Below are 26,781 nucleotides of genomic sequence, written 5' to 3'. Positions count from 1 at the left end.
CGCCCGGACCGAAAGGGAATCGCAGTAGAAAGACGAGTCCCAACGGTGGTCCGGACCCAGACACACTAAACAAATAGGATGGGGATCCACCCTAGCGAAGCGTCGTTCGCAGCAAGAACAATTGGGAAAATCTAACCGGAACGGCATAGACGAATTACCACGCGACCGTTAAGCCGTAGCAGGAGAGAAGGGCACTGGAAGGAAAAAAAAAAATCCCCCTAAAATGCAAGTGCGTCCAGTCCCGATCGTGTGGAGAAAAGGACTGGGTGATGCGCTGAGCGGAGCTAAGGAGGACGGGGTTACGGCCGCATGCGATACCCCGCGTAAAAAGAGGAAGGACACATTTTTGAAAAATGTGATGCTTTTTACAAAGTGCTACGGTCCCGTCCCACAGGACGAAGGAATAACCCATAAGTATGGAGGAAAGGGGACGGGACATAGGAGTATGTGGTTTTGCAGTTCCACTGTTGTGCTGATTGAGGAAAGAAATCTCAATTTATTGAAATGCCTTCTCTGCCATTTAGATCAAAGTTGCCATATGAATGTATGATAGGAGTAAGGACCGTGTAACAGCTGGTTCCAACTTGTCTCCGAATCAATTCGAAAATGCACAGGCTCTCCTGTTGTTCAACTCTGGATTCTAAGGTTCCATCTACGAGTGGGTTGGGTGGACCTGCAAAAGAGGGAGGAAAAAAAATCAAATGCCTACAAAGAACACCTCTTTTTTTTTTAAACCATATCCACAGGGATAATGTCAGTAGATACTGGGGGGAAGGGTTGGTGAGGGGAGGGGAACAAGCCCTTAAACTGGAGATTGTCAGTTGCTTGACACAGACTTGGAGAGAATGTCGGATTTTAGGCTAGGACAGCGATCAATATATTGGTACCCTTCATTTTTTGAAAAATGGATAGTGATGACAGCAATTGCTCTTCTATTTCATCCTCCCGCTCCCACTGTGGTGGTGAATTAATATCAATGCTGCAACAACCACAAAATGGTGATCACATTTCTTCTGCAATTTATCACGCCGAACTCTGAGTTTGCAGAATTTGTTGCATTGTATGAGAAGAAACACTCCGAAGTAACATTGCACTCTGTCTTGCTTGGTTCCATTTTTAAAAAGCTTGATAGATCGGCCAAAACTGGTAAAGTGAGTATGAATGGAGAGAGGATATAAGCCAACCAAATCCTGATTCGCAAACGGTGGAGAGTGCAGCTGCAATTGCTAGTACTCAGGGTATAGTTGACCAAATGTGGGAACTGGTGTACATAACAATATGACTCATGTCTCAGGCAGGAACTGTGGGTCCTTTAAGGAGTAGTGAGGATCAGGTTCCAACCGGATGCAAGTCTGCAATCGGGAGAATAGTAATGGGTTTACTTTTAGGGATTTGGACAATAGAACTAATATCCAATCAATTTCATTGGATTCAATAGTTATAACTGATATTCACAAAATCCCAGTCCTCCATGTATCTGCATTAATACCAGAATGACAGGTGACGCACAAACACAACAAAATCCCAGGCCTCTGTGTATCGATATTACTAACACAGAAAAATTGAGGGGTGCCAGGAACGATTAATGCATTAAGTACATCATGGAAAAAGCACAGGTAGCCATCCCGACAAATGTAGGTATAAATGATTTATTGGTGTTTTTAGCTAGGTCAGATGGAGTTTTGCTGAATTGGATGGAGAACAATCAGGCGGCATTCATTATACTTGCAGGTAATTTTAACTCAACATGTCCAGAAATTGATATTTTCATTCAAAGTTTCACTGATCTTAATGCAGCTTCATTAAAGGAAGTAAATGGTAGATTATGGTACTCAAAATTAACTATCCTTAGTATGAGAATGCTTAATGGAAATGTTGGCGGTGTGGCTTGTCGGAATCTATCCTGGACTATGTTTTCGTTGACCATCGTTCTTTTTCTGCTTGTGTTAAATTTGAAATTCTAAAATCCAATACAAGCGATCATATGTTGAGCGCTCAAGTTTTATTATGGAATCGATAAGCGAGATTGTACTATGGGTGGTCATCTTATAGTGAACAATGCCCACAATAGTGTTAAGCTGATAAATCAATGTTGGAATATAACTACATATGAATGGAAAATGTGTACTTTTATTCATGATATATTCCAGTCATATTAGGGAGACTATTCCAGTCATATTTAGGGAGACTTATGTGAGATTTGTATTTAAAAATGTTAGGCTTTGGAAGTCAGGTTTTGCGATAGGTTCACTGAAACGGAAAACGGCGAACCTATCTTGCTTTAGAACTCTGGAGCTTGTAATTTAAATGAATGTCCATGTATGGATTCTGCTGCCCCCTCTGGCTTACTGAGCAAATACTAGGATGTTACAGAGCCTAGAAACAGCTGCGAGGGAGTAAGTTGATGCCTCGGCAGGAGTACAATACTAGCTAGGGAATGGATAAAAACTCTCCTTTGGATGGGGGAAGAGGCAGACACAGATAGATTGAGCAGGTGGTTCCCATGGCAGAATTGTATGACTATGATGGAAATGGCTGTAGCTATACAATAAAACCTGTGTCTCCAAGATATACATTCTGTTCCAGTGGTTTCATTTTGCCTTAAACCCATGTTCTGAGAACAAGCAGAACTACAAATAAGTATTTTCCCACACATTCAATCACATGTTTTGCTTCTGATAAAACACACTATTTCATGTGGGGGAGTTCAGACTAGGCATTTGCATCAATTTGATCTTATAGCTGCGGTTTGAGAAGTGCAATAAGAAGAATAAAAAATGGTGATATGGACATTAATGCCAAGTTGTCCGCTTTAAAAAGTGAGAAAATAAGTATAAGAATTTAATGATATGTCACTGCTGTATTTTACTGCAAAACGATAGAGGGAAAACGCTTGAAATTCGGGGCCAAAAGAATACCTCAATATTTTGGCAGATAGTTCACAGGTTGAAGAATTGCCAAGCATTAATACAATTAAATCCTGTTTCAGAAACAACTTGGACTCAGCACTTTGTAAGCATTTATAAGAAGGGCGATTCAAAGCGGTGTACAATCTATCAAGATTACACCGCTTTTATTGATTGGTCTTGAAGTATTTCTATTGAAGCAATTCATGATTTGATTATTGCTGCGAGCGCATCAAAAGCTGTGGTTCATAATAATGTAACCAATTATATTTTTAAGGCGGCCCCTGATAAGTGGGCTAATAATTGATTTATTCTATTCTCTCAAATAGTTGAGTCCAACAGGCTCCCCACATCTTAGCAAACTTCTTTCGTTCTCCCCATCTTTAAACAGTGATCGTAGTAACCCGACTAAATATGGACCCTTAATGATCATGGACGCCGACGGTAAGATATTTGCATCAATGATATTAAACAATTTAGAAGCATAGTTGTTAGGTTAGATTTTCATATTTATGCCAATCTCCTTCACCTGTGAGACCACCAGCACTTTTTGCTAGACTTGGGGATTCTTTTTTCCATGTTCCTGATGAAGTGGCAACCTTTTCTTTCCCCCACTCGCTCTTTCCTTTACTCCATCTATGGGAGTCATTTCTCTTCATACTTTAATTTGGAATCATACTTTCATATAGCTTTTTGTGCATTGTGAAGGTATCAGTAAGTAGACAGACAACTGAATAAAGTTTGGGCTATAAACTTATTAACTTAAACATAGGGTTGGAAAAAGGCCTAATTTGCCCTATGCTAAGGTGGGATTTCCCTACCTAAATAAAACTAATGATAGTCTAAGTCAGGAAGTCCAAAGCAAATGACTGTCTGTGCCCAAACCCTATACTTGCCCTCACATGTAATTGTACACAATATGTAGGGATGTCAGCCTCAAAATGGAAAGTGTTCAAATAAAAGGTTCAGCTCTTCCTCCAGCTCTGGGTTGGAAAAGGGAGGTTTGCCCTTCCCTAAGCTTTCAGGTACGTCAATTTTCCAAAACACCACAATTCCATGGGATCCTTTCCAGCTCGTCTGGCTTGTTTATCTTTAACAATTTCATTAGTTCTTTTAGTTCACACACGTTTTCCGTTATTCAATCACAAGCTTGTAAGTGACTTGAGCGCAAGGCTTTTCCTTAGGTGGGTGTACTCTATCTAGGCGCAGTTGTCGGACCACAAAGTCCACCCATTACTGGTCATGCAACCGACACACCTTACTTGTATCTGCTTCATAGACACCTTGCCATGGTTTCAGCAGTTCCTTACTTTTATATTCTCTTGATGCCTTATCACTGTGTTTTGCCACCATTCATTTGTTTACCAACACAAGCTTCCCAGTACACTGTCCTGCTAGGAAACTCATTCACCGTTTCAATTCTCTTAATCATAGCGTCAGCGCCGTTTTCCAGGTTCATTATGCATAATATGGTTTATTTTCATAACCATTCATTTCTTTCAGCAATACTTTAATAATATCTGTTTGACCTTTGGCAATGCTTGCTTGACACTTAGCAATACTTGTTTGCCTCTTAATGTTCATTTATCTCCAGACAATATTTATTCAACACTGTCTCCATTTAATTTAATGGCCTCTTTATATTTCTTTAACAGTTCTCGGTCCCCTTTTCTCTGACCTTTAATGCATTCAAGCTTTCTTAGCTTCCTTTATGCTAAAGACATGCCCCGGGTCCCTCTGCCTTCTGGGCAGACTCACCAGTTTCCAGTCGTGTGTCGGCTCGGGTACAGCACTGGAAAACCTCATTCGGTGTTCGCTGCTTCGCACCACCTTTCCACAGCCTATGCTTCTCTTCTGAAGGAATTTGCTCTGCCCCGCTGCCATCCTTGGAGCGCCGGTAAGCACTGTCCTCGCTGATCTGCATCTGTAAACGCCCGGGGAGCTTCCGTCTGCTCCCGGCATCTCCGCAGCATTCAACACTGGTTTGCTTCACGCAGCTTCCTCGAGTCTCGATCTGGCTTCTCTCCGGTTCCCGCTCCTCTACTGCTGCAGCTTCTCTGGGTCTACGCGTCTCGTCCTGGGTCACACCGTGTTCCAAAGAGGAAGGAGTCCTCTTCTTGCCATCGTGTTCCCATTTTAAAGTTCCTGGCATCAATTAAGGTTTCAGAAAGACTAGACCGCTCATAGTCAAACAGTCTTTGTTCAGATGCCTCTTCCTCGTCTGTGTGCGTGCGTGCGTCTGTGCGTGCGTGCGTCTGTGCGTGCGTGCGTCTGTGCGTGCGTGCGTCTGTGCGTGCGTGCGTCTGTGCGTGCGTGCGTCTGTGCGTGCGTGCGTCTGTGCGTGCGTCTGTGCGTGCGTCTGTGCGTGCGTCTGTGCGTGCGTCTGTGCGTGCGTCTGTGCGTGCGTCTGTGCGTGCGTCTGTGCGTGCGTCTGTGCGTGCGTCTGTGCGTGCGTGCGTCTGTGCGTGCGTGCGTCTGTGCGTGCGTGCGTCTGTGCGTGCGTCTGTGCGTGCGTGCGTCTGTGCGTGCGTGCGTCTGTGCGTGCGTGCGTCTGTGCGTGCGTGCGTCTGTGCGTGCGTCTGTGCGTGCGTCTGTGCGTGCGTCTGTGCGTGCGTGCGTCTGTGCGTGCGTGCGTCTGTGCGTGCGTCTGTGCGTGCGTGCGTGCGTGCGTCTGTGCGTGCGTGCGTGCGTCTGTGCGTGCGTGCGTGCGTCTGTGCGTGCGTGCGTGCGTCTGTGCGTGCGTGCGTCTGTGCGTGCGTGCGTCTGTGCGTGCGTGCGTCTGTGCGTGCGTGTGCGTGTGCGTGCGTCTGTGCGTGCGTGCGTGCGTCTGTGCGTGCGTGCGTGCGTGCGTCTGTGCGTGCGTGCGTGCGTCTGTGCGTGCGTGCGTCTGTGCGTGCGTGCGTCTGTGCGTGCGTCTGTCTGTCCGTGCGTGCGTGCGTGCGTGCGTCTGTCTGTGCGTGCGTCTGTGCGTGCGTGCGTCTGTGCGTGCGTCTGTGCGTGCGTGCGTCTGTGCGTGCGTGCGTCTGTGCGTGCGTGCGTCTGTGCGTGCGTGCGTCTGTGCGTGTGTGCGTGCGTGCGTGCGTCTGTGCGTGCGTGCGTGCGTGCGTGCGTGCGTGCGTGCGTCCGTGCGTCCGTGTGTGTCTGATCAATAAAGAGAGGATGTATGGCTCTAGTTTGTCTATTCCTCGTCCCAGTACCCAACTGTTTACTGTGAGATGATTTACTGGAAAGATAGGGAAGGGACTGGTAATACCCTGCAAAGGCCTGGGGACTATTGGACTCGTTAGAAAAGGGAAATAGGGGATACCATGTCTCATCCAAGGGTACCTCATCCCCACGCCCCAAGTCTCCTCCACCCAGGTGATCATCCCTCGCATATCCATCCCCAATGTCAGGATCCGATACAACAGCCTTTCTCCTGGCCACCATTGGGAATTGTAGATCGGCACAACCCGACCTTACATGGAGCGCTAAGGGGTTACATAGTTTCCCCATTCTCACTGCTCCTGTAACATTTATTACAGTGACAAGCATACCTGAATGGGTGGTGGCAGTGGGCATGTTTTACCGACTTGTGTCATTTGTACTCGCAGGCTGTCCTCACAGCTGCAATAATGCACAGAAACGGTGGCTGTATGCTTTTTCCGACATTTGTGCGCTTGTCCCTTCAAGGTCCTCCTGCAGTGCCGGGTGGAGGAGGTCCTGGTTTGACTTTGGTCTTTGTCTTCGTCAGGAATCCTTTGTGAAGCCCACCGAGGCTCAGGAATGTCTGAAGAGAGGAAACGAGGGAGGTGTCTGAAACTTCAGTTTTTAGTATTCTAGCATGCCTGTCAAAGGACAGCCACCCTCCAAAGTTAGAATGGAGCAGGAGTGCTGATTGGCTGGGCTTTTGGATAAATGGCCTCGACCACTGTAGCTGAATCTGAGGAGGAAGAGAAGACACCTGTAGCTACTTCCAGCGACTGGAGATGCCTGCTGAGTAACTGTTGCCTGTGCTGACCCTTTCTTCATTGCAACAGAGGAGTCTCAAAGACGACCCTTTGACTGTTGGGACCAGTCAGTCTTAAGAAGACCTGCATTTTGAGAATCCCACAACGAGCTGTGACCTTCCTGGGCTGCAAACCGCCAATACCCTGGGACCTCGACGGTGAGTGCTGTGCATAGTCTTCCAAAGAACGAATCACAAACTTTGGTGGACTCCTGTTGAACCTCCAGAAGCAAGATGCCACTCCTTGAAGTCCCCTCACCAGAGTGCTGGACCTTGATAGCGAGGCAAATTGTTCAGACGACAACCATTCTCATTGGGGAGCTTGAAAAGGGCGCCAAAACCATAGAGCAGCGAGAAGCGCAGAAGAATCCTTTGCTAGGAGCCTTTCCTTTCAACTGCTGCTGCAAATTCACATCCAGTGCCCTTCCTTTCGTCTGAAGAGCAAGAATCCAGAGACCGGATCCTGTAGCTGCTGCATCAGGAAGGCGTCTGCCTACAACAACTTGACTGCTGAGGTACTGTGTGGCTTGAGAATACTTACCTAAAGTCGTTGTGTCCCTCCTGTGTGGCTAGTATGGTGATTCACACATTTGGGCATTTGCCCATACCGTTCACCCAGACCTAACGCTGGAACGCATTCAGGGAGCCTTTCTACGAAGTCCCTGAACCCTTTTAGCAACTCTAGTCTGCTACTTACTTGTTAGAGATTAAATCCTCTGAAATTCTGATTTCCTACATTGTGGGATTCTGTGCCGCCTACTGCTGGCCACTGGACCACCAGTGTCCCCTTCTGCCTATGAGAACACTCATGCCCTATATTAGGGAAGGATTGCTAGAGCATAAGGGCTCTGTGGAGGAACTCTTACAAGTACTTACTTGCTATTGTTGGTGCTGTAACTGTACATTCTTGAAAAAGAATAAGTTACAAGTGTTACAAAGTTATTACTTACCTTTGAAGTGCATACTGCCATTCTGAAAAGTAAATGCCACGTTCTTACCTACTGTTGAATTGTGTTCCACTATTCTAATAAGTAATGTTGGTAGTATAACTGTATTATTCCTGAAACAGAATAGTGACTGTTTACTACAAAGTGGGCTTTACTTACTTTGAATTGCATACTGCCACTCTAAAAGTCCAATACTGTGGTTTTACTTACCTTGCTATTCTAGAATGTCCTTTACATTATGGTTTACTTACCAGAAATTGTGTTGGTTTTTATATTGTGTTTATTGCTTATGATGGTACTAACCTTTCTAAAGAATTCTCTTTGCCCGTGTAGCGCTCTGAGGCCTATAGCCGAACGGCGCTATAAAAAAACAATTATAGATGGATGGATAGAGACATATAAAATAAATCATTATTTTTACATATAATAATAATAATAATAATATCAGTGTAAATGTTTCTTTGGACCATATTTATTTGTTTATTTTTTGTGCATTTGTTAGGCGCTTATACAAGTAAATTGTGTTTCAAAGCACCTACGTGGCAACAGGGAGGGAACATGGGATTGAAATCAATATATACACAGGGGAATAAAGACGAACATACTAGGCCTTGTCAGTATTCAGAACGTGCAAGTGCAAAGAGAGAAGGGAAGTGGGGACAAGTACTGGAATGTCTGTGCTCGTGGATCTTCAGCACTCATTAACTGCATTTGCACCTCATTCAGGTTAAAAAAAAAAAGGGATCAATTCCGCTAAAACAAAAGATAATACACTTTGCTTCCGCAAGACGTTCAACTAATTACACTTGATTTTTAAATTAATAGAAATTAGACGTTATTGGAAATGTAGCATTTCCTATTTTTCATATACTGGATTAAACACATTTTTTACAATTTCTAAAACAAAGCGGAGTGTCTTTGCGTACAAATAATAAATAATACTTTTGGCAAATTTCATTTTTGCCCGTCATCCGATTTTATGAGGGGAAAGTAGTACCTAAACTTTCATATGGTGTTGATGTAATGCAATCATGGGTGTGACACAAACTTCTGTGGCCTCTTTGGGTTCTTGGCTCAGATGGTCAACCTTCAAATGGCTGAGGATCCACCCGAACACCCTTTATTTTCGACAATGTTTAATCAAACAAAGTGAGCTAAAATAATCATATGAGAACTATGCTTTGTTCTACTTTGTCAGGAATTGCATTGGCCAGAAAGCCACTTCTTTTCTTGCGTTGAAGGATAACAAGGTTTTTGGGCGGGCCTTATTTAAGTTGGAAAGTAAACCCCCAAACTAGTGTTCTTGGGCAAAGAGTAAACAATGCAACCAGAATTTTGAAACCATTTGTAACAAGAAATTACATCATGTAAAAGTCAACACAGAACATGTCAGGGCAATGGAGAAGAAAAAAGGAGCAAATGAGAAACCGCAGACTATATAAAAAATGATTTAAAGTCTGAAGAGACGCTTTAAATTATTTTTAAAAAACAGTACGCAAAAATACTGCCACAGAGTGCAGCGTACACAAGGGATGCAGAAGCACTGTAGCAAAGGTAAAACATTCTTTCCAACAGTGATGTGTAAACATGTGGAGAGGTTTATGTGTTGCCATTGTTCAGTATTTAAGAGGGGTTTCTTGTAGCTGGGGTAATATATACCTCCATGGTACAAAATGCCCTATTTCAAAGTGGGAGTGTTATTTGGCGCGGAATAGGTGTATGGCAGCATAGGCCATTAGCAGAATTGCAGACCGGCGCTGTATGTAAAGAGAAGTTAGGATAGCGTTTGTATATACTTGGATTTAGTTCCTACAAAATAATTTCAAAACAGGTGACTGTCATAATTGGAGGAGGGTTACAGAATGTCCATTACCTGAAAAAAAACATGACGGTGCATGGATCATATAACTCGTACATCTTATTGAAGTCTGGAACTTCGGTGATATCAACAAGGTAAATAACAGCAAAATTCTTAACCTAAAAGGAAATAAAACGGTTGTGAGTGCAAGGTGATTTTACCCATACTTTAACTGTCATCATTACGGGATTAACAACAATACAGTAAAGCCCTGAGCAAGGTGATTCAGTGGCAAAAACGTATCCAACGGTGCATCAATAAATTAAAGTATCAAAAGAACTCCATGTTCTCCAATAGGTTCAATAAACATTAGAACTATGTTTCCCCTCTCAAACGCCACTTAGTAACTCTGTAGGTCTAGACTTTGATGAGTCAGAAGAAGGTTGACCTTGTGGAGTGAACCCCTAGTCAACCGTAAGTAAGCTTTAAAAGTACAAATTGATTTATTTGATATTTATTGGGTTGGATGACTAGGCAGAAATGCTCTGGAGATATAAACAGTTATTCCCTTTGCATGGATTCTTTCCAAATTCATCAATTACGTTGGTACTATTGAGCCACATTTTCTAGGGGTAATGCCGTGATTCATATGAAAGGGACACTAGGTTATGGGAAACCATACAAAAATAAGGTGTTCATGTAACTCACTGCAGGACACCTTTAGAAAGCTCATCAAGCCACTTTCCCTTACTGTGAGAGCGGGTATTCCCCAATAAATTAAAGGACAAGAAACCTGGAAAGCTGCACACAAAATAAGTCACCTCCTCGGACATCATCACCACTGCCAAAAACACGTAGCGAAACTGCCACCCTCACCAGCATCCCCCCTAAAACAAAACCAGGGAAAAACCAGGAAACAACTCCAATGCGCACTTATTAATGCACGCTCCATCCCAGCGCATACCATGGAGATCCACGATCTCATCACCGACTTGAATCTAGACATCCTAGCCATCACCGAGACCTGGTTACACGCAGCATCTGGTCCTGCCATTTGCCAAACCCTACTACTAGGCTACATCATCCTGCGCCAAGACAGAACCTCCAGTAAAGGTGGAGGGGTCGCCATAATCACTAGGGAAAGTCTCAATGCCAGGCAACTAAAAACTACTGAAGCTGACAACTTTTACATGCTATCAGTACAAATATCCCCATCGCCAAACAACACCATAACACTCCACACTGTCTACCGGCCCCCAGGCCCAACACTCGACTTCCAATCCAACATCACCCATACCTTAGGAGCTAACCGCAAAACAAATACAAGAGCCATCCTCCTAGGTGACCTTAACCTGGGCTTCAAAGACCCCAAAGACAAGAAAGGCAAAGCCCTTTCCAAAGCTCTCCAAGACTTAGGATTCTCCCAACTAGTCAACGACCCTACCCACACCAAAGGTCATATATTAGACTGGATCACAATTGCGCAGTAGACAAACTCTAACACCCCACGTCCATGGACCGACCACCATCTACTGCACTTCTTCATACCCTCTAAAATAGCAGCCAACCCAAACCCACCTCTGCCAGCCACCATGGCTAGATCCAAGAAACTTCTCACCGTAGAAAGAATCCTCCCTCTTCGCTAAACATCGGTGCTTGCCCACCCAACCTCCCACGATCCTACAGAACTACTAGAGATCTACAATACCACTCTTAATGAGGTATTAGACACTGTAGCCCCACAGGAATTGAAAAAAGCCAAGCACAGACTCCATGTGAATTCATGGTTCTCACAAGAACTCGCGGATATCCGAACCACTAAAAGAGCAGCCCTAACTGCATGGCAAACAAACCCATCCACCACCACAAGAGACATACCTCACAATCGCCAAACAATACAAACAGGCCATCTCCAAAGCTAAAGCCGCCACATACAATTCCAGAATTGAGAAAGCCAACAATCAAAAAAGAGTTATTTGCCATTTACAACAAATTAACTATCCCCACTACATCCACACAACCCACGAGAAAAAAAACTTGGTGTAACAATATGCAACACGCCATGTTAAACAAAATCAAAACTCTCCAGAACAAAATTAAGACTCAATATGACAAACTGCCTAAAATCACTCCGCCCTTACCAGAGTCACAGATTCTCCACACTGTACAAACAAGCCTACACCATTTGCATTCAGAACAATTCCTGAAGTCCAACTAATCATAAAGCGCATCAAACCATCGCTATGCAAAGGGGACACTTGCCCAGCCAATCTAGTTAAAGACTGTGCGGCTGCTTGGCTCCATTTGTCACTACTTTTATCAATGCCTCCTTCGCTAACAGCACCGTCCCACTCGCCCTTAAGGAAGCATGGATTCGACCACTATTAAAAGAAACCTACCCTTGACCCGAACTCCCCAAACAACTACCGTGCCATTTATGCTAAATATCCTGGACAGGGCTGCCTATCTACAGATTCAGTCGTACCTGGAAACTCACAACATACTAGGTAAAATACAATCTGGCTTCCGCCCTCATCACAGCACTGAATCAGCCCTACTAGACCTTAAGAACCAAGGACAAAGGCAAATCATCACTCCTCCTACTCTGGGATCTCACTGCTGCCTTTGATTTGGTTGACCTTAAGATCTTGTGCAAACATCTCACTGACAATGCTCGCTTTTCTCAAGTGGCTACTGCTTGGATCACTTCCTTCTTGGCGGGACAAGCTATGAGGGTCTTCTCCGGCCAAGCCTCAGCCTCCCCATCCCTTATTGTGTGCGGAGTACCACAAGGATCTTGTACCGCCCCCACCCTTAACAACCTGTTCACCCTCCCACTTTTCAGAGACCTAGAAGAATTCGTCGTAGCTTTTACAAACTACGCCGATGACACAAATTCTTCTCCCTCTAACAGGGAATTATGAGCATGACCTCAACACCCTCCAGCTAACATATGCATGCATCCAGGGCTGGATGGCAGCCATTGGGCTCTGTTTAAACGGGGGAAAAAAACAGAAATTCTGCTGGTAGGCCGCAAAGAAGCCCTAAAAAAAACTTGATCATAAGTACAACTCTTTCAGTATCGAGAACACCACCATTGCAGCATCTACCTCAGTGAAAACACTCGGGGGTATATCTGGACTGGACCCTAACAATGGACAGGCAAGTCAGTGCCATCTCATCCGCTGCTGCCCTTACCACAAAAATCATAAATGCAGTAAAGACCCACCTATCGCCAAGCAACCGCCTCAACATCGCTAGAGCCACAATTGGCGCAAAACGTGATTACTGCAACATCCTCCTCCTAGGCACCTCTGCCAATAACATTAACAGACTACAGATTGCACAAAACAGTGCCCTTCGAGCTGCCTCAGCATCCCCAAGAGAGAGCACATCTCCCAGGCAAGAAAGGATGTCCACTGGCTCCCAATTAAAGCATGCATAACATTCAAGGCCCTCACCATCACACACAAATGCCTTGCCCAGACCGCCCCAGACAGAATACACCAGGCTCCGGCCCACAGACCTAAACGTGACCAATACTCTCACCTGCTCGCTGTCCCAGTGTTCAACAGAGCTAAAGCCAGCTGCACCAGTTTTGAAGTACTAGCCCCAATAGCCTGGAACGCGCTTCCTCTCAGCTTAAGAAGTGAAGAATCACTCGCAGTGTTCAGAAAGCTGCTAAAACCAAAGCTCCACACTGTTCCACTGTAACCTCGGAACACCCTCTCGCCATTACCATTGAACATGTACCACTGTGTCATTGCCTATGAACTACCTGTCTTACTGTATTAAGTAACCTTCTGTAACCGCGCCACAATGCCTACGGGCCGCTGGGCGCTTTATAAATTAAAAATAAATAATAAAATAAATGATAAACCTGGAGCCTGGACATATGGGCAGGTCCATGGCCTCGCCCACAAACCTATACACAAAGAGGATGCACAAGTATACTTATTGGCAGGTGGAATCCTTAACGAAGGGGGAGGGCGGGACAACAGACTAAGATGCTATGGGTCACTAACCATTTCTTACTCTCAAGTGACCTCACTCCCCTTCTCTTTACACACGAGAGGGCTCACAAGCACTGGGGACGTGGCTGGGAATCATTGAAGATACTGGTTCATACGAACGGACACCAGGAAACTTTCCAATGTAGTTTGAATGCACTTCGTTAGGTTTGATGGCAGCAGTGAAAGTGTACTGCTTTCTTGCAGATAGGAATATGTACATTTGTGAGTGACATAATTCTTTGAGGTGGCAATCTCTCAAGCCTCTTCACTGAAGGTTACACAACATTATTACATGCTCCCCAAAATTGATTTACTTTGGGAAGGGGGCAAGAATACACTGAACTTTTATGCATTTTATGTGTTGTGTTAACATAGCTTATATATTGCAGTAATCTGCTTTAAAGGGTACCTACATATTGTTTAAAGAGAAAAATCAATCGGTGCCGGCATTATTCCCAGGTGAAATTAGTTAACAGGCATACATTTTAACTGTAATTGTCTGGAGGGCATTTTCTTTAAGTTACCAGGCAATACTCAATCTTGAAAAGAAGCAACGCGATTTGGGTTGAAATAGCCCCTGGATGCCATAAATAAAAGGCCAGAGTCAGTGGGGGCCATGCCCCCAAGTAAAAGAACCGCAACCAAGGTAAAAAGGAATGAAATTGGGCTTCAAAACATCAAGATACGTAAAGACGACAACTACCTTGCATAAGGGAAAGACACGTTGCGATGTTTGACAAATTCTTAGAGAGCTGAAATAACATGCTCAGAAACAACGGTCCACAGAACCCTAAATGGGATGTCAGCGCTGTGTGCAGCAGTTGCAGTGAAGCAGATTGCTTTATGTCATGAACATTAAATAAAATGAGTAATTCCGTTTTTCCCTTTAAACTAAAAATATGCTCATCAAAATGTGTGCACGATTTTCAAAATATGAACTTGGTTTCTGTCATACTGGGATGCTGAACTGGGTTTAAACCACTGCAGTAAAATGAAGGCCTTTCACGGCTGAAATCAACCAAAATGACATTTTGATGTTGCCTCCAGAGTGACAAGCTGCAAAGCCAAATGTGCACCAAAGCCTTTAAAATGTAGTTATGATGCCCTCGTTTAACCCCTGTATGCAGGGAACCACTTTGCAGTGACACTTCTACATGTTAAAATTGTATGTCTTTTAAGAGTTCATTTTAAAGTGAAATGTGGGTTAAAAGGCAATTTTGGCTAGGTGGGGTGTGAGAGCAGATGGAAATAATACACTCAGTACTCAGATTAGATTGAACTGGTTTATTAATCTACGTTTAGTAACATGTAATCCACTGGCTCATCAGCAGTTCATTAGGCCTCTTTTACTCTGCAACATCCTTCAAGATAATTATATCTTGCTATAGTTCAAAGTTTGTAATCTTTGAGGAGTAAGAAGTGGCCTGTAGACCATCTGTTTCTTTATCCTTAGTGTTCATTCACCGCTATTATGGCTCTGAGAGTCTTCGACTATCTTGCATACCTTGCACTTTTCCCTTTATATACTCTTGTATGGAAGAAGAGGCACATGAAGGGTTAATGATGTTTGGTGATGTCTCTTTCATTAACGTTTCTTTTGTTTAAACACAGTATATGTTTTTGGTAACACTTTCTTATTGCCTCTCTCTTGGGCCCTTTGGGTTTTCCTCCTTTCTTTTTCCCAAGCTTTCCCCTGAACGCTCGAATCAGTTGCAAAAGAACCTGCTCACCCTTTTATTTTGGTCTCAGGCCTCAGCGACAGCTTCCGATGAGCCACGGCCCTTCTTCTCCTCCTCTGTCGTTTCCGACTCTCACCGGCTTCTCTCACTCCGATCCTCGTTCTGCTTCACCGGAGCTCCTCACAGAGCTGGCTCTTCGGCTGTCAGCTTTGTAAGACACGCCTGCGCAACCGTGGGGGCCACCTCGGAGCTCCGCGGCTCCTCTCAGCTGTTTCTTTCGTTCCGACAGCCGATTCCGCTTCAGACTCGACGGAGGGAGGGCTAGGTCCCAAGACTTCGTTAGACCTACCAGCTGAGTGAGTTGTCAGCCTTCTCCCTTCTTGACTCGATTTACACGGAATAATGCAGCTGTCTGGTGAATTTCATTCAGTACGCTCTCCGAACGCCTTCCTGACCTTTCATTACTGGGTTTCACCGTTCGTCTCAACTCGAACAATCTTTTCTTTAACTTCACGAGATGCTCAACAGGAGCGTATCTCGACTTCACTTTTGAACAGTCTTTCACTAGTACGCCCACTCGTAAACCGTCTCTTCTCCAGAGGGAACTCTTTCCTCCTCCGTCTTCTCCAAAATCTATATCATAACACACAACAAAAATGTCCAGTATTAAAGGAAAGTACCTTCCTTTCCTCCTCTCCCTCTCTCACTGGTCCACTCACATGTCTTGCAGATAAAAGGCCCTCCCTTCAAGTCCTTTTCTCCATGACATCACTCCATCTCTCACTCAAGGGATTTAGTTATTTAATTGGCTTTTAACATTAACTGGCTCTGACTAGCTTCTCTTCCTCTGCATCATCACATATCCTCCTCCTTAAGCCCTTACGCTCGGGAAGGGCATATATTCGAGACAGCAAATCAGCTTGTGCCATTGTTCTCTCCGTTTGATGAACAGTTTGGAACGAATATGGCTGTAATGACAGGAACCATCTCAACACTCGGGAATTTGTCTCCTTGTTCCGGGACAACCATACCAATGGCGCATGGTCAGTTACCAACGTAAACTTCCTCCCCAACAAATAGTATCTTAGAGACTCAATTGCCCACTTTACAGCCAGGCACTCCTTCTCAATCTTGGCATACCTCATCTTCTGGGGCAACAATTTTCTACTAATAAATAAAATGGGTCTCTCCTCTTCTCCTTGGTTCTGAAAGAGCACGGCCCGAGCCCTGACCCCGAAGTGTCCGTGTGTAGATAAAAAGGCATTTTAAAGTCAGGGCAGTGAAGAATGGCATAAGTCCGACAATGCTCTTTTAAGGGCGACAAAGGCTTCCTCCGTTTGAACATTTCTCCATTCAGACTTCGCTGGAGCATCTGACTTCAAAAGATTTGTCAGAGGAGTTGCTATGGTTGAAAAATGTGGTATAAACCATTGGTAGTATCCCACGAAACCAAGGAAGGCCCTAACTTGCCTGGTAGTGGCTGGAAACTGCAGTTGACGTATGGCCTCCATCTTTTCCTGTTGCGGCCTGATGGTTCCTTGCCCAACAAAATACCCCAAATATTTGGTATAGGAGTTTGCCAGGTTTGTTTTTTTAGGATTTTTTTTATGTAACCCTGCCTTTTCTAAGGTTAAAATTGCTGCCAGATGTTTCACATGATCAGACCAACTTTGGCTGAACACCACAATATCGTCCAAATATGCACCTACATAACTTTCATGGCCTTTTATTAAGTAGTTCATCAGCCTTTGAAAAGTGGCCGGACCACCGTGGAGACCAAAGGGAAGGACAGTAAATTGGAACAAACCACCGGCAGAAGCAAAAGCAGTTTTTTCTTTATCTGGAGAGAACAGAGGTATTTGCCAATAACCCTTTGTTAAGTCAATTGTCGATAAGAACTTTGCCTTACCAAGTTTCTCCAGAAGGTCATCAATCCTGGGCATGGGATAGGCATCGAAATTGGATACCTCATTCAGTCTTTGGAAATCCATGCAAAAGCGAATGCTCCCATCTGGTTTCGGAACCAGGACAAAAGGGGAACACCAGTCACTATGCGACGGTTCTATTACGCCCAAGCGCAACATCTCTTGTACTACTTCTTTCTCTACATCTTTTAATCTGGCTTCAGGAATTCTGTATGGTTGGATTCTCACCTGCGCTCCGGGATCAGTCTGAATGTGGTGACACGTCAGCAAAGTCTTCCCTGGTATCGAAGAAAAGACATCCTTATATTGCTCCAACAACCTAGAAAGTTCCGCCTCCTGAGAAGGATGTAACTTAGGGTTAATGTTCAGGGCTTCTTTCCCTACTGGTTTTTCGGTTGTCGGTAGGTATTCTGCCAAACCCTCTTCGACATTAACCATAGCCACTGTTACTTCCGGTTCATTCCACTTCTGCAGCAGATTAACATGATAAGTCTGAAGAGGGATTTTACTCTCGGGTTGACTAACCCTATAGGTTACCGGACCCAATACTTCCTCGATCATATACGGACCCCTCCGGGATGCCAGCATTTTATTTTCAGATGTAGGAAGAAGTACAAGGACCTTATCTCCTACTTGGAAACTTCGTACTTGTGATTTCTGGTTGTAATAATGTTCTCGTTTTCCTATAGCTTGCTGGAGATGTAGTTGCGCCACTGACTGAAGTTTTTCCACTCTTGACTTTAGTTGAGCAGCATATTCAGACAAAGTAACCTCCGGGTTTGGCTGCTCCTCCCAACTCTCTTTCAAAATATCCAATAGAGTCCTCACCGGCCTCCCAAACAACAGTTCAAATGGGGCAAAGCCTGTAGAGGATTGCAAAGTATTTCTCAGAGTCATCAAGATCCATGGTAACACTCGATCACAGTTCGTTCTCCTGGTTGGATGGTTTTCCTTAGCATTTGTTTAATCGTCTGGTTGTATCTCTCAACCAGCCAATCTGTCTGGGGATGATAATCTGCCGTCTTAAGCTGGTTGATGTGTAAAGTTTCACATACTTGTTTTAACACAGCTGACATGAAATTGGTTCCTCTGTCGGTCACTATCTCCTTCGGTATGCCCACTCTTGAAATGAAAGGAACTAGGACGTCACATATTTGCTGGGCGGTTGTGGAGCGCAAGGGAAAAGCTTCTGGGTATCTGGTTGCGTAATCCACAATTACCAGCAAATACTTGTGTCCTCTACTTGAAGCGTCCAGCGGTCCCACGATATCCATTCTAATTCGTTGGAAAGGTTCTAAGATTAATGGGATAGGTTGGAGAGGTGCCTTGGGTACACCTACTCGATTCTTCTTTTGGCACTCGACACATTGCTGACAAAAACGGGCTACCTGTCCATACACTCCCGGCCAATAGAATCTTGCGAGGATCTTCTGCATGGTTTTTTCAACGCCGAGGTGACCCCCTCCTACCTGAAGACGGGCCACTTCCAGAACCGGGAGGTAATACTTGCTTGGTACCAGCAACTGGCAAACTATTTCTTTGTCAGGATCAACAGATACACAATAATATAAACCTTTGTCTTTAATAAAGTGGGGTGTCTTCCCATTCGAGTCCTCTGTTGCTGCGTCCCTTGCATGCTTCAAAAGTGGGTCGAGTTCCTGGGCCATGCGGAAACTATCCCCTCCTTCATCTAACTTCCAGTCTACAGCCACAGGATACATATTCTTTTCAGCCAGGAGTGTTTTTTGAGTCTCTTCACATACTCTTCTTTAGCCTAGAAGGCTGATTCGTGAGTTCTTCATTACAAAATGGAGCTTCCTTCCACCAATGATCTTCCACTTTCTAGATGAGCCGAGGAAGATCAGGTACATCAGAGCCAATTAATAGGGGTTCAGGTAGGATTGGCATTACAGCCGCTCTTACTTTCATATTTTCCCCAGCTATTTTTATCTTTATATCCTTTAACGTCACCATGCACACATCGGATGGAAATATTCTCATTCAGTTTTTCCACACCACCTACCAGGTCTGGATCTACGACCATTTGTAAGCGCCCTAAATCCAGCATTGCTCGGGTAGTTCGACCTTCTACCACAGCTTCACAGATATATTGATATGTGGCCTTAGGACTTGGAGAAGCTCTATCCTGATTGGTTTCCTTGGCTGGTTCAAAACTCCGTACATCCATCGGCTCCGATTTGGTCTTCCTTGGACATAATCTCGCCAGTTGGCCCCACTCTCCACACTCAAAACATTGAGGACCCCGGGCACTGAGGCTAGGCGGTCGGGTAATCTGTGAGGTCCCCGCTCCCTCACTGTTAGGGCGAAATCTAGCTCCTTCCCACTCCGGTCTCCGGATCATTGAATTTGGCTAGCGTGAAGAGGGTGTCGGTCGATTTCCTAGCCCTGCGGGGCTTCCTCCGGCTTTGGGGTTGGAGGGGTAAATCATCAGCTTCGCCTGTCCGGCCTTCTGATACGCAGAGGCAATATTGACTGCCTCAACCAATGTGGGTCTGTGGTGTTGCCTGACCCACCTCTGCATTGGTAAAGGCAATGCGTCAACAAATTGCTCCAATATTACTTTTCAGCCACCTCGTGAGTAGTTGCTGAGCTGGTTTGCAACCACTTCTCTCCTAACTCCTTTATTCGGTAGAAGAGTTGCCGTGGAGTTTCTTCTGTCATAAGCTTGGTGTCTCGGAACTTGATCCTATAAGCTTCTTCGTCGTGGCCAAGTCGTTCTAGTCCTACCCGATTCATGTCCTGATATACGGTATCCCCAGCCGTGTTAGCTGCCCGATAGGCGCTCTGCATCTCCCCGGTCATAAGGGGTGCGATGTAACGGCACCACCTGTCAGCTAGCCATTGGGCATTCCGGGCAACCCTTTCGAAGTTGACAAAGAAGTGGGCGGGATCTTCGCCAGCGGAAAACTTCTGAAGGACTGAGGTTGGCACCGGTGTGTGATTTCTCATGTTGGTAGCTTCTAGGAGTTGGGCTTGTTGAAGCTGCAGCGCCTGCTGAAAAGCTTCTCTGTCAGCTTGTTCCTGCTGACTTTGAAGCTGTAGGGCTTCTTGTAACAACTGTTGTCCCTCACTCAGTGTTTTCATCAACTCCTCCATCGTGTTTCGCTCTATCCCACCGCTGCCACCAAATGTGATAGAGCAGATGGAAATAGAACACTCAGTACTCAGATCAGATTGAACTGGCTTATTAATCTAGGTTTAGTAACATGTAATCCGCTGGTCAGCAGTTCATTAAGCCTCTTTGACTCTGCAACATCCTTCAAGATAATTATATCTTGCTATAGTTCAAAGTTTGTAATCTTTGAGGAGTAAGAAGTGGCCTGTAGACCATCTGTTTCTTTATCCTTAGTGTTCATTCACCGCTATTATGGCTCAGAGTCTTTGCCTATCTTGCAAACCTTGCTCTTTTCCCTTTATATACTCTTGTATGGAAGAGGAGGCACATGAGGGGTTAATGACGCTTGGTGACGTCTCTTTCATTAACGTTTCCTTTGTTTAAACACAGTATATGTTTTTGTTAACACTTTCTTATTGCCTCTCTCTTGGGCCCTCTCGGGTTTTCCTCCTTTCGCTTTCCCAAGCTTTCCCCTGAATGCTCGAATCAGTTGCAAAACAACCTGCTCACCCTTTTATTTTGGTCTCAGGCCTCAGCGACAGATTCCTTTGAGCCACGGCCCTTCCTCTCCTCCTCTGTCGTTTCGGACTCTCACCGGCTTCTCTCACTCCGATCCTCGTTCGGCTTCACCGGAGCTCCTCACAGAGCTGGCTCTTCGGCTGTCAGCTTTGTAAGCCACTTCGACAGAGGGAGGGCTAGGTCCCAAGACTTCGTTAGACCTCCCAGCTGAGTGAGTTGTCAGCCTTCCCCTTCTGGACTCGATTTACACGGAATAATGCAGCTGTTGGGTGAATTTCATTTCATTCAGTACGCTCTCCGAACGCCTTCCTGACCTTTCAATACTGGGTTTCACTGTTCGTCTCAACTCGAACAATCTTTTCTTTAACTTCATGAGATGCTCAACAGAAGCGTATCTCGACTTCACTTTTGAACAGTCTTTCACTAGTACGCCCACTCGTAAACCGTCTCTTCTCCAGAGGGAACTCTTTCCTCCTCCGTCTTCTCCAAAATCTATATCATAACACACAACAAAAATGTCCAGTATTAAAGAAAAAGTACCTTCCTTTCCTCCTCTCCCTCTCCCTCTCATTGGTCCACTCACATGTCTTGCAGATAAAAGGCCCTCCCTTCAAGTCCTTCTATGACCTCACTCCATGACATCACTCCATCTCTCACTCAAGGGATTTAGTTATTTAATTGGCTTTTAACATTAACTGGCTCTGACTAGCTTCTCTTCCTCATCACATGGGGGTAGGCCATGGGTTTTCTATGCTTGTGATTTCTTCAAATGTGAAACTGAATTCCTTCCTTGGTTGTCCTAGAAACCTAGAGAGACCTGTAGCTTAAATATACAAAGAATAGGAGGCTTAGAGATCGAATTCACGGTGCAGACAAGATAAGGGCATGTCTGCTCTCTAGTTATAGGACCCAGGTCACACAGGCTGCAATAAAAACCTGCGTTAGCTAGCCATTGGCTCTTGGAATGTGCAAGCTAATCTTAACACAGGGCCCCACTTGACATCACAGCCAGGAACAGAGAATTTGCAAGGGAGGGGGCAAGGGCCAAGGAGTGGTTTTGACTCTCCATTGTGTAAAATGGGAGAAATGGTTTTAATTGTGTAAAATTGGTAATATTTGTTGCACAATAGTCATGGTAGGATTTCTGAAAAGGTGTCAGCTAGATGCTTCTGGTCATCACAAAACGATTTTTCTGGGACCAACATAACAAATGTCATTAATAAAAACGTCATCTGGCCCTCCTTGTGAATATGAGATAGATGAAAAGTTGATTAAAACATGCAAAATATGATTCATATGCTGCCCACCAGGGGCCATAGTTTTCACTGATATAATTGTGGAGTGAATGAGGAAAAACGGTAGCTCCGCACAGTAATGTCCTACAGACACCTGACTAGGCTTATGTGAGTCACAGCAAAATACATGTTTAAAAAATGCATTAATATTTGTCAAAACAGGGAGATTACGGGCGCTTGTCAAGCAGTGAGATTTCATGTCCCTGAACCAGACCATGCCCCACTGTCGAAGTAAGATGTTGGAGTGGTCTCCTCCCCTGGTGTCCCAAAGCACTCCCACATTTTTTGGACCTATCAGCACACTGCTGGGAGTGGGGTTCTAGAGGAGTGACCAATCCCTTACACGGGAAGAATGACACATTCATGATGTAATTTGCCCTATAAATAAGTCACCCGCCACAGATCAGGACACTTGCCACTAACCCCTGAGGTGAGCTGCTTCTGAAAATCTGAAGGAACATCCCAGCACTAGTAGTGAGGCCTTATCTTGCAGAGGAGCCAGGAGACATAGCTGACTTGGGACCCCTTGGAGCAAAGAGGAAATCATGGACTGCCCCCACTGGCTGTCCCAGCAGTGGTGTTTTGATGCTCCCTGATGTCCAGCCCAGACTTCTCCTGTAAGTATAACTAAACCCCAAAAACCATAGAGTGTGTAGGCCAGGTATTCTTGCAGCATTCCATTAGATAATTCCCCCTTTCAAAATCCCCATTTTCATGTATTTTAGTCATTGCCCCATTGAAGAATCCCCATTTGCCTGTGTAAATCCTTAGTGTATTTTCCTAAGCAAATCAATTAATTTCCCCATTTTATTGCACAGGATTTGTATTGTTGGAATTTGAAACCAACCATCTTTTCCCAGTGTTTTGTGAACTCGCAGAGTCAAAGTATTGCCCAAAAGAATTAATTCCATTGTATTTTGTATTTTTAATTTTATTTATTTGCAGCGCACATAACCCGTAGGTATCTAGGCGCTAGTTTCATTGTGGAAAGACAAGTTATTTGGAACACGTTTTTTTCAAGCACTATTTCGGGATTCGAACCGGTGTTTGCTCAGTGTGGTTTTGCTTCCTAAACACGTGCGTTGTCACAGAGCTATCCACCCGTCCTATTGTGATCTGAGAAAGAAAATTGTCGCTGCGTTTCAATTGTATTCTGCTAAATGAATTTCCACCTGCAGCTGTATTTTCCCATTGCATCTGTCATCCTAAGCCAAAACCGATTTTCCTCTTGTGAACTACCCTCTTTCCCAGAGCTTAGCGTGTCATTTTAAGCATCAGTAAAAACGAATTCCATTTGCATTTTCTTTCCCATTGAAATTGTGCTCAACAGCCCAAAAATCGATTTGCCCCTTCTGTTCCGCTTTCCCCATTGTGAGGTAAAAACAAATTTCCATTTGCCTTTTCTTTCCCATTGCTCATGTGTTGAATATCCCAAAAGCGATTTTCCCCTTGTGTGCCGACTGGTATTCTCTAAAAGCCCCGACTGTCTTTCTGAGGAAAAGCAAACACATTTCCTGTCTTTCTATTCTTCCCCATAGCAGTTGTGAAATTATTTAAAAAAAAAAATAAAAACAAACAACATTCTTCCATTGTGCTCTAAAAACTAATGTTCCCATTCTTTGCTGGCTCCCCATTTTGTTTCTGTGAACTATATTCCAAATCCGATTTTTCCCTTGTGTTCCAACTCCTGCCACTGCCTTTCCATCCAATACAGACAAGCCTAGTGGATGTTTGGGATGGGGGCTGAGGGTTGCTTGGACTCTAGCATAATTTTGTGCGCATGCACTTTCCTGTTTCTTTGCATTCATTTTCTTGGTGGGTTTTGAACTGTTCTCCGATTGTAGGTGTGAAAGAAGTAAAAGGACATCATTGGGACTGTATATTTTGAGTCATCTCTGTGTACTGCTTCATCAAAAAGGATATTTTATGTTGCCACAGCATTGGTGGCTGATATAAGCGTTTTTTTCTAATTTGACAAATAATAAATTAATAAATATCTCATTGATACACACCAGCCTGGTTCCTCGTCCATTGTGACACAGGGTGTTTGTGGAGGTTGACTGCGTGACGGGTTGGAGGCCTTCTTAAAAGGATCTGAAGTATAAACAAAATCAAAACGTTTTTATTGTGCGCCACACTCATTGTAGGGGAAGGAGATCCCTGGCTTGTGTGTGCCATGTAATAAACTGCGACATGATATAGTATACCAACACAAAAGGTATTGTTTTGAAAAGGTTGCTTGCTGCCAGATTGAATCCTGATCAGGGCAAATAAATGAGTAAATTAAAACTCTTCATGAATATCATTTAGGCAGTTTGTCTTTCCGCACTTCTACCATTGTCAGTAATGGGATCAGATTGACAAATCACTCTTGCAAAAGCACACTGACTTTTTTGGCATTTCACACTAACCTGAAGTTTTGAATCATGCCCTGGCTTATTTTGCCAATGCTAGGATCACATCTTGCTCCTGCTTATCCACCATACTTTCAAGAAAATAAGGCTGGGCGATATATTGAGTTTGAGATATATGGATATATTTTCAATATCGATAGAGTAAGACAATATCAACATCAATATATAAGTAGAAAAGTCCATTTGTTACAAGTCACACACACACACACACACACACACACACACACGACATGCATTACATACCGTAAAAGCATTTCTGATGGTTGTATCTGCTTAGATTCACATGCTGTGCATAGTCCGACATTCAGTGGTAACCGCAGAGTATTGCCTCTTGTCTTTCGAGAATCGAAAGGGGACGTCGACATGGGCGTGCCTGTAACACTATCCCTACGTGATGTGTAGTGTACCCAAGATCCCTCATACGTCGAGATAACTCCGATTGTATTTTTTCAGCCAAGAGGGAGCCTTATGACTATCGTGAGTAAGTACAGAAAAGTGAGAAAGTAGTAAGACGTCTATGTTCCTTCAATCAGAGCGGGGAGGAAGGGTGGGCGCAAGTGAATCTAAGCAGATACAACCATCAGAAATGCTTTTACGCTAAGTAATGCATGTCTTCTGATGTTTGTTAATCTGCTTAGAATCACATGCTGTGCATAGACTAGCAAGCAGTACCTGGAGTTGGAGGTGGGTTGTGAGACGAAACAGTAGTGAAAAGATGTCTTAGTACTGCTTGTCCCACCTGAGAATCAGATCTAGAATGAGTGTCTAGGCAATAGTGTTTTGTAAAGGTGTTGCCGCTTAGCAAATGGACTCAAGGGGAACATTTGCAATGAATGCTATGGATGCTCCAGTGCCTCGAGTGGAATGTGCTCTAGGCTTGAAGGGCAGTTCTCTCTTAGCAAGATTGTAGCAGAGTGTAATGCAATTGACAATCCATCTAGAAATAGTGGATTTGGAGACTGCGTCTCCTCTTCCTGTGGCTACTGAAACGAAAAACTGATTTGTTTTCCTTAGTGGACGAGTTCTTTCCATATAGAACATGACAGCTCTGCGTACATCCAGTGTGTGCAGGGTTCTTTCCCCCCAGGTTTGAAGGATTTTGAAAGAACGTTGGTAGTTCTAGTGACTGGTTCACATGGAACTTGGAAATTAATTTAGGTGCAAATCTAAGGTGAGTGCGCAAAACCACCTTATCTTTGTGAACTGTTACAAAGGGATCTAGAATAGAGTGCCTATAGTTCACTTACCCTCCTAATGGCGGTAATAGCTATTAAAAAAGCAGTCTTAAAGGTGAGGTTTTTAAGACTTGCTTTGTGCATGGGCTCGAAAGGAGCTCTTATAAGCCTACTTAACACCACATTTAGGTCCCATCCGGGAGCCGGGTTGGAAATGGGAGGGTGAATTCTTTTTACTCCTTCGATGAAAGCCTTAATCACTGGTATCTTCCACCATGACACCTTCTATTGTGATGTTGTGTATGCTGAAAGTGCAGCTACGTGCACCTTTATCTAGTTGAAGACTAGGCATGAGTCAAGTAAGTGAGTTAGGTATAAAACAATGTGAGTGGCAGAGCAGTCGATTGGGTTGATGCTCTAGAGTTACACCAGATGACAAACCGTTTCCATTTACTAGAATAGCAATATCTAGTGTTTGGTTTTCTTGCTTCCCTGAGAATGTCCATACATCTTTGAGGGAGCTACAGGTGTCCAAATTCTATGAACTCAGGAGCCAGGCCACTTAGTTCAATGTCTGCTGGCATGGGTGAAGCATCTCCCCTCGGTCTTGTGACAACAGGTTGTACGGGCAAGGCAGTTTGACTGGAGGAGATAGGGACATCTCCATCAGATGAGCGAACCAGGGTTGGCGGGCCCACATGGAGGCCACCAATATCATTGTGACTGGTTCCTGGTGCATCTTGTGCACAATCTTGTTAAGAAGGGGAGTCAGGGAAAAGCGTAGACAAATTTCCCTGACCATGTTATCCAGAGTCTGTTCCCCTTGGAGCGGTACTAGGGATACCTGGCGGTGTAATCTTGGCATCGAGCGTTTTCCAGAGTTGCGAACAAATCGATCTCTGGAAAGCCCCATTGTGCAAAAACGTTGGCGACAATGTCTCTGTGTAATCGCCATTCATACTCCCTGGGCAACTGAAAGTCTCTGC

The 26,781-nt window shown here is 44.5% G+C and overlaps 1 protein-coding gene across 2 annotated transcripts in view; it reads right to left on the bottom strand.

Annotated features, from left to right (window-relative positions):
• The window catches only part of TXNL4A (thioredoxin like 4A), a 152,567-nt gene that overhangs the window by 9,204 nt on the left and 116,582 nt on the right, over window positions 1-26,781 (bottom strand). For both annotated transcript variants that reach the window (XM_069620581.1, XM_069620582.1), the window contains exon 3: window positions 9,715-9,818. In XM_069620581.1, the coding sequence (XP_069476682.1) occupies window positions 9,715-9,818 (104 nt within the window). The remainder of the gene's footprint in view (window positions 1-9,714; window positions 9,819-26,781) is intronic.

Source organism: Ambystoma mexicanum, chromosome 5q (genome assembly GCF_040938575.1).
Source record: "Ambystoma mexicanum isolate Mex_15411 chromosome 5q, UKY_AmexF1_1, whole genome shotgun sequence".
NCBI lineage: Eukaryota > Metazoa > Chordata > Amphibia > Caudata > Ambystomatidae > Ambystoma > Ambystoma mexicanum.
The sequence above is the reverse complement of the archived record's forward strand: the minus strand, read 5'-3'. Positions and strand labels throughout refer to the sequence as shown.